Raw genomic sequence first — 9,571 nt, forward strand, 5'->3', positions numbered from 1 at the left:
ATTTACATACCTGTGTATGAGAAAACACCAAAACTTGTCATAGAATTGATCTACTCGTAAGGGGTCTGGGTAATTTGTTTGAGGTTGTAGGTTCAAATCTTAATGCCACCATTCTATTTGTATCCAATAAGTACCTATGTATATTTGTATCCAATAAGTACCTATGTATATATGTAACTAATGAATTTAAAAGATATTGCTGACATTTACCAAAAAAAAAATTGTACTGGAGTAAAAATATAGTAGGGTATTCAATCTAAGATGAGAATTGATAATTTGCTATGTAGATCATGCTAGAAAATACTTAGACTATTATATTGTAAGAAACAAGTAATTAAAATATATGATTATGGATACACTTGATCAAAGTTTTGAAACATATTTGGCAGCTATCTAACACCCTTTATACTGCCCTTGAGAAACAAATAACACAACTGTAATGTATTTCCTCTAGCACAAATTTGAACTTAATAAAATTACCAGTTTCACAAGACAAATTAAAGCTATATATATATATATATATATATATATATATATATATATATATATATCTCACTTTATAATATCACTTGAAAATGTATTTCACAATGCCAGGGAGATGGGTGTTCAAAAAGTAATCTTCCCAATCGATCACTTTGGGGTCAAAGTAAAACAAATCTGTCTCCACCCCACCTTGTCTTGCTGCCACACGTAACTTCTCTGAGTTCATATCATCAAATCTGTGTGCCATAACATTCTTTGCCTAAGCTTTTATACATGAAATGTTTGAATAAAAAGCAATACATGTTTGAATAAAAGCATGTCAAATACATGAACAAAAAAGCTAAGATAGATCATACTGAAGCCTGTAGTGAATATAATAATACTTACACGCCCTTGAAGAACAAATAAGGCTTGTAAAGGTCTACCAAACGCATCACAATCTGGATCTTCCTATTGAGATCAAGATACGTTCCCTGGAAAAACTGGCAAAATGCTGTGTTGGCCAGCTCAAGTCCCTATTAAATGCAAAAGTCATCAGCACCTGTCCTTGTAAAAATTTCAATTGAAAGCCTGGTAATGATTAATTGGTGATAATTCAAAAGAATCATAGTAAAAAGAAAAAGTGTGTGCATTTTCTAAAAGACACAAATTTAAATTTTTTTAATAGAAAGATAGACATAAAGATGTGAGAGTCATACTTTTATATTTTTTTATCTTTATTTTTTTTAGTAAAATCCATACTTCTTTATTTCTATTTCTCTGTTAAAAAAAATTTAAATTTATATCCTTTAAAAAAATATATATATTTTCCACAGTAAAATCATTCATTTACTTTTACCTAACTATTTAAATTTTTGGAAAAATTGATTCGAGACATGATATCAAAGTTTCTATGATAAAGTGATCTAGAGTTCAATTATTGTTTTTTATTCTTATGACAAAAAGTTAAATTTAAATATAAGGTAAAAATAAAAATAGACCTATTAAAATATGTTAATAGATATAATAAAATCATTCATGTTTCAATCATAACTGTGGCAGGGGAGGTTAGCTAGATAGGAACCTTTAACATAAGTATGTAGCGGATGAACATATATCTCCGGAAGCTATCCATGTTGCTCAATACTGTAACTTTGCCAACCTTAACGGGTTTTCCATCCTTGTTTATCCATGGTTTTGCAGTGAAATATCTAAAGCCATAGTCTTGAACATTGATATATCTGAGTGGTTTTCTAACAGAGGAACCAACATGATATATAATATCACTAGGACGATTTGCATGAGCCACCATGGTCACTAGTATTGCATTCACAACCATGTCAGCTGGTATCTGCTTAGTACATAAATTGGTGGCATTTAATTTAGATGAGATAAAAAATGGAGAAATCAGAGTAATTAAGGCATTAATAATGGGCTTCATATGCAGAACCTTACCACATCAACAGCTGCCTTGAGATCTCCAAGGAAGCATGTTAATTTTCCTTTCCCATAAGCAAGAGCTAAACTGTCAATGGTCCTGTAACAAACACCCAAAACAAGAAGCAGTGTACATTTATGAACTGACATGTTCACTTTCACACTCAACTCAACTCTGTTGTACAAATTTCACTATTTTAATTTCTTAGCAAAACGTGCACATATATGCTATGTAATTTAATTTTAAATGATCTTGATTCTATATAAAATTGATTTTGATTAAAAATATATTTCGAGTGAAGTAATTTATGTTTGGGTTTGTGTCTTTTTAGCAGTTATAACTATATATTAATAATAATATATAGTTATAATATTAAAATTGTACTTTTTCACTTTCTACGACAGTAAACAGTTTCTGAAGAGAGAATAAAATTATAATTTTAATATTATAACTATATACTATGTATAAAATATAGTTATAATTGTTAAAAGAATATAACTTGGATCATTTAAAAGGAAAAAATATTTCCCATTATTATTTAGATATAATTTTAGAGTATGATTATATTGACAAACTTTTTTTTTACAAAGTTACAAATTATACTATGTCTGACCAATCATACTCTACTCAATGATGTATTACTGGGTATAATTTATAAAAATTTATAAATATAACTTTTCCGTAACTTTATCTTTGAAAAGTGATTTTGGCATAAAATATTGATGTTCAACACAAAAACAAGTATTACGTTGATATTTAACACTTAACATACACTGATAAAAGTCAAATTAAAAGAAAGATTTACCTTACACCTTCAGCCCAACCAGGGAAAGGTTCTTTGAATGTACTGGTAACAATGGTAGGACGAACAATAACAACGGACATGTTTCCTTTCAGTTGCTCCACAAGCATCTCTCCCATTGCCTTTGTGAATACATATGTATTTGGCCATCCATACAACTTTGCCCTATGAACAAAAATTGATTTTCAAAATTTAATCTAATACAAAAATCACTGTATTTCTAGGAGTAATTCTCAATGAACAAAAATCATTGTCCGTTACAGATTGTTCAGAAGTCTTATCTCAAACTAAATTTGAGAGGTAAGTGTCAAACATATTCTTTTGTATTGATTTGGGCCCGCTGAACTAAGGTTCTAGCGTGCTCATTTAAGTTCCAAGCTATTAACACAAAACATACTTCAAAATAAACCACTCTACTCTCGCAACAAACATAAACTCATCTCAAAAGAAATACTAAAATTATAATAAAGCTCTTTGTTTAGTTTTTTATGCATAATACTAAGGGTTTAAACTATAAGAGTTATGTTGTAGGAAAAGTAATTGTGTAATGTTATAGAGATTCATTTTGCGTGCTTTAGTTTTTTTTTTTTTTTTTTTTTTGCTTCAAAAAGTGCAGCCCCACAAAATGTTGTGTGTGTAGAAATTTTTTGTGTGTCATGTGACGTGATAAATGCAAATCCTTAATAATAATAATAATAATAATAATAATAATAAAGCAATCTTCCTCTCTGAAAACCATAAAGTATGAGCACCTTTCATTTAAAAATGGAACGCTCCTAAAAAAAATAAAAATAAAATAAAAATTGGAACACTTTTTTAAACATCACTGGAAGACATTAAACAATATTTAATTATGCTTATGTGACTTCTTTTTATGTGGGTGACATTTGTGCGGCATACTTTATCAGCTGGTACATGTAATAGCTTTCATCTCTTTTTAAGATTTTTTGTAATAATTAGATTTATAAAAAAATTAATATATATATATATATATATATATATATATATATAATAACTATTTTATATACAATGATTATGCAGAAACTATGTTTATTTTTATTCAAAACTTATGTGTTTAAGAGGTAATACTCACAAATTCTGTTAACATATTTTACAAATCAACCACAAATTCTATAATATAATGAATACTTTAACAGTGACTATTCAGTTGTAAAATACATTTTATCAATAAATATAGAAAAAATATTTTATCATGTTATTAGAAACATTTTATCTAATATCATAACGATAAATATGTGGGACCCGCATTTTATAAAATAAAAAAAACAACAAAGAGGGTCACATATTTATTTCTATGATATAAGATAAAATGTCTCTCAACATAAGATTAATAAGTCCCATAAATAAAATTGAAAGCAAAACAAAAGGAAAGGCAAACAATTAATTAAGAGCTGTAAATGCATTTAGTGCCTGAAAGGACAATGTGCCACAAATGAAAGTAGAATATAGTTCTCGGCAAAAAAAATAAATAATAATAATTCAAAATCCCTTACGAAAACTTTGAAGAAATAAATTTTATAAAAAAATAAATAAATCAAAACAATGAGACAGATAGAATCATAATATGTTATGAATGTTATCATAATATCCTGCAACTATAGTACAAACAAATTTTAGTTATTTTCATAGTTGTTCTTCTACAACTAATTGAATCATTTCTTTATTGTGTTTTAGTATTTTAATGTTAGATTTGATATTTCTTATGTTGTAATTACACATACATAAAAGTGGGTGAGATTCATGTGAGGCCGTATGAAGAAAAAAGAGAAAATAGAAAAGAGAAAAAACGAAAATATAAGTCTCACATATTTTTATATATACTTTTATGTATGTGTAGCAGGTAAAATTTATCTCCTACAATATTAAAGATATTAAATCCTTTAATGTTTCCTGCAGTTAATTGATCCTTGTGGAGAAGTCATTTTCGCTCTGATTTCTTTGGAGATATAATCTTGAAATTTGAAGCTTATACGATTGGCCTCATGTTAACCTTAGGGAGGAAAGGTTATAATGAAAGAGCCTTAATTGGGCTGGCAACTCCATAAAGGTTTTGCAAAGAGAGTGGTTTTTGTCCGTGTCAATTTATGTTTCCCATTTCTAGTCTGAAAGCCTTACCTGTAATCATGTTGGTCACTCTCATATGTGAACAATATTTGTAGCAATCTTATCTCTGTCTTCATCAATATTGAAAATGATGAGTTGGTCGTGTTTGGTAAGAAGTCAATTCGGGGTTTTAATGTACCAAAGCCAAGCCCTCTATTGATTAAATACTTTCATAATGTTACTTCAATCTACAAATTAAATAGCAATAAATACACTTGCTATCTGAACCAATCATAATGCCCTCCGTATCTTAATTAATTTATCATCTTTTTGCAAAAGATCGAGTAATAATGTTTTTTTACCATGAACAGCGAACACCATTGACTTCTAGGTAGGATGTTTATAGGCCCTCCCTTTTCATTGGATTCAACCATAACACAAATAAAACAAAAAGTCTACGTTGGTGCTCAGTGATCACTACTATATATAATTTTTTTTTTCTTTGGATATAACTACTATATATAATTCAAGTTCACACTAGGCCGAAGCATTGATCCATTTGATACACGCGTCATGTGTGTAATGCTTCCTACTCTATCTAAATAGGTCATTGCTTGCCTCCTTGTAGGATTGGCAGGTTAAGATATACGAGGTTTGTTTTTATACAGATATCATAAAAAAAATATGTCACTCTTTTTTTATTTTTCTTTTAAATAGGTGAACTCCACATTTATTATATCTATGTTATGAGATTAAAATTTTTTATAATATGAGACTTCTTTATCCCATTATATATATATATGAAAAATAATTTTCTCATTTTACATGAGAAAATTTTATCATGCTACACTTACAATACATGAGTGGGTCTCATTTTGACTTTTTGTCTTCTCACCTTTTTGTGGACCTAACTCATATATTGTGAGTATAACATGAGAAAATTAATTTCCTATATATATAGTCTTTATGAGAAAATTAAAATGAGAAAATTATCTCCAGTAAGCCCAATACGACATCGTTTTGGGACGGAAATCATGATGTTTTTGTCATTTTAATTTATTTCAGAGTTATAATAGTCTTTATATTTATAATTTTTTAAGATTTCAATCCCAAAACGACGTCGTTTTGAAAATAAATGCAGATAACTTATCTGCATTAACTGCAGAAACATTTTTCCTATATATATATATATATTCTTAATTACTTTCCTACAGTCCTCGCCTTCTGGCTCAACATAGCCTAATCGGCGTGTAACATACTAACATGTTCCCTTTGGGTAGGTGTATGTAGGTTGTTTGTCCTATTCATTGATTTAGTTGTCATAGGTCCTAAAGAATTGGATATCGTTGTTATTTTCATTACTTCTACACTTACCTTTGTATAGAAATTGGTTCAATTGTTAAATAGGATCCCACATTTGTTTGGGTCCTTCATAAAAATCATTTTCTAGAAAAGTTATGTAAACTTGAATTATTTACAAATAGCATAATTATATTTATAAACTTTTATTTATGAATTTTTATAAATTATAATATGTATTATGGAAAATACACTGACTTAATAATGTATTCTCCAAAATACATAGTAAAATTTATAAATATAATATTCCCTATTTTCAAAAACTCTTATTTTCATGTCATATAAAACAAAACCCTAAAACTATTCCAGGTAGGCCAAATAATAACCTAGCTAAAAGTATGCTGTGTGTCGAACTAATAGGCCACTATAATTAAGCTAGGAGCCTAGGATGAGTTTAAAAAGCAACAGCTAGTTAGTGGGCTTACAGAAAGGTTAAGACCAATTAATTATGATAAGTAACTAAATTAATTATGAACCCCAAATTTGTGAGACATAAAAATAATTTTGGAGTTTTCGCTTAAATAGTTTAAAGCTTTTAAGAAATTCGTCCATAATGAATTCTATTTTTGTAACTCCCACTTTTTTTAACAAAGTTTAATTTTCCTATTAGATAAAGTGGGATAATATATTGCCTAACTCAAAAAGCTCTTAAAATAAGAGAACTTGTTAAGAATATAAGACAAATTTTAAGTCTTCACCTAAACAACAATTGATCTTAACTCACGTTGTTGAAGTGAAGTAAGAATATATTATTTGAAAATTGATCATTCCATGTGACATGAGGTCATGTAAGATTATCACATTATTTATAGACAAATCAATTATTATGGAGAACACATATTAAGATTAAAAATAAAAAAAATGATACCGGTTGATTAAACCAAAAATGATTAAGATCATTTCAGATGACCATATATTACATTAATTCCTATATTAATTAAAATACATATTAAAGAAAAGGAGAACATAACTTGGAAAAAGTCAATGTGTGGATTTTCACAAACCTGCTAATACCCAAGTCCTTCATGACTACTTTAATTTCGTACTCCGTGGCTCCATGCTGTCGCAGCTCAGCCAATTTGTCGCGCACCACATTTTCTTCTGCATCGATGTCTAATCCAACCACTCCATTTAGTGAATCGCCCAAGTGATATGGGTTCTCTAATACGAGTCCTTCTCCCTCACCACATACATAAGCTGAAATTAAGGTGTAACAAATATTGAGCTAATCAATATGAAGCTATTGCTTTTCCTGAGCATTGGGGTTGATATTTACATCAATATTGATACTAACCTGTTGATACATGCACAAGAACCTCGAGTTTAGTACATTTTTTGGCAAAGTTGATGACATGCTTAACTCCAAAGGTATTTAGGCCCAACGATATATCATACCTGAGTTTTAGGGGAGAAGACATAAATAAATAAATAAATAATCTGTAATGGCTGTATTTTACAAATATTAAGCAGGTATAATAGTTGGAATTATTGTTTTTAGAAGATAATTATTTTCTATACACACGTAAAAGTGTACGGTACCTATATAAAACCATGTTAAAAGAAGAGATAAAAAAATAACATGAATCTCACGCACTTTTATGTATGTGTAATAAATAAAATTATCTCTTACAACATAAGAAAGATTAATCACGTAAAAATTTATCTTTTAGTACATACCTTTCGTCAAAATTAGTAGTTGCAGCTAAATTAACAATAACATCTGTTTGATTGTAAATTTCTTCCTTTAGAATGGAATCCTCCAATCCCAAATCTTCACGAGAAATGTCCCCTGGCACCAGAGTACACTTTTCCCAGACAAAGGAGTTAAAATTTGAGCCCAATTTCTCCTTTAGCAATCTAAACAAGTCCTTGCATATGATCTGCTCACCAAAAATACATATATAGCCACGTGAGGCCAATGATAATGATTGGGAAAAATACATCTACTTCAAGTATTTAATTTCGTGCTTAACAATAATAAATGCTAATGCTTAATTAACTACCAAAAGAATGGGAAAAGGGTAACATAAATTGATGTCACAACTATATCAATGGTCCAATCAGAAATTTTTGTGAGAGGAGACGATGATTTCAAAATTCACACTAAATTAGGCAAGGCCATAATAGTTTATATGTAGCCAGATTTAAAGAACTCTCAAAAGTTTCTTAGTACATGATGAATAATAAAGACCATGGGGGCAAATTTATATCACACTACATTTTTTTAAGTATGAATGTAGTTTAAGATAAAAGTTTAGCGAATTTGAGAGGAATGATAGCCTATTTTAGCCCCTTCCTGGCTTCACCAATGACTATATCTAGACATGTTTCAAACCAAACAAGAAAGAAAAGGAAAATAAAACAGAAGTGGCCTTTCTGCACAAAGGCAGAAGATAAATTTGTGCATAATTTACCTCATTGTGCAAGCGATGAGTAGCAGATTTGGCATCTGCAGCTCTTAAAAGAAGATAAAGCTTCTTAACATTTGGTTGAACCCTCAATATCTTTTCCAACAAAACTGCAAAACATACAATTAGTACATATATAATGCAAATTTCAACATTAGCATCCTTTGAAGGAAAGAAAGAGGGAGCATACTTTTGGCAAGAAAACCAGTGGCTCCAGTGACTAAGATGGTCTTGTCCTGAAGGAAGTTGAGTATACTTCCCAACTCCATTGTAGAAAACGTGTGACAAGTAATGAGAGAGAAGCAGAAGTAGTGGCTTTTCCGATGAAACAAACACACAATGGAATGGGCGAAAAATGATGCACATTTGGGCCTTTGAAATAAGGAGAGAAATTAAAGCAGCATGTAGCAATTATGAGATGGAGTGTACGCAAGTTGTGACTTGGTCATAGTTTACTCCCTTAGGTCCAATGAAGTTAAGGCAATAATTTCATCTCTTTTTTTTTTTTTTTTGGTAAATATTTTCATCTCTTTTTTTCTCTGTCGTGTTTGTGGTTTAGGAAAGTCAATAAAAAAAAAATGTAAAACATATTTTTAAAGTTGATCTGCACTAGCATGCTATCTTAAAAATTTCTTACTCATATCTCATTTTTTAGGTCTGTCTTAGGTTACTCATGTATTGCATGACTTTTTTAAATCTAATTTTTATATTTAATAGACAAATATTTAGTACATACTTCATTTAAGAAAATTTTATAATTCAGATATTTAAAACAGAACTTTCGATTAAAAGTAGTTTAGTGAGAAATTAATCATTATAAACTTACTTATATTTATAATTTTATATTTGTCTTAATTTTATGTTATTTGTTTGTAAGAATATACACTCATATCATATACACTTTTTAATTTTATTTTAACATGCTAAACGTATTATTTACGGATATAGTAAATCAGTATAATTGTTACTCTTTTTGGTTCCAATATAATTTTTAACTCAATATTAATTATATTTGGATAATTTTTATCTTAAAATTTT

The 9,571-nt window shown here is 29.0% G+C and overlaps 1 protein-coding gene across 1 annotated transcript; it reads right to left on the minus strand.

Moving 5' to 3' along the window:
- Positions 1–565: 565 nt before the first annotated feature.
- LOC133288612 (fatty acyl-CoA reductase 3-like) lies at positions 566–8,802 on the minus strand. Its single transcript, XM_061486413.1, has 10 exons — positions 8,724–8,802; positions 8,540–8,643; positions 7,803–8,005; positions 7,420–7,520; positions 7,130–7,322; positions 2,706–2,867; positions 1,918–1,999; positions 1,547–1,813; positions 871–998; positions 566–719 (listed from the first exon to the last, which is right to left on the minus strand). Exons 1-10 carry the CDS (start codon positions 8,800–8,802, stop codon positions 566–568), a joined length of 1,473 nt encoding a protein of 490 aa, XP_061342397.1.
- Positions 8,803–9,571: the final 769 nt, after the last annotated feature.

The sequence above is a fragment of the Gastrolobium bilobum genome, unplaced genomic scaffold (genome assembly GCF_033153095.1).
Source record: "Gastrolobium bilobum isolate Gb01-03AN ecotype WA unplaced genomic scaffold, APGP_CSIRO_Gbil_v1 utg123070, whole genome shotgun sequence".
Lineage (NCBI taxonomy): Eukaryota > Viridiplantae > Streptophyta > Magnoliopsida > Fabales > Fabaceae > Gastrolobium > Gastrolobium bilobum.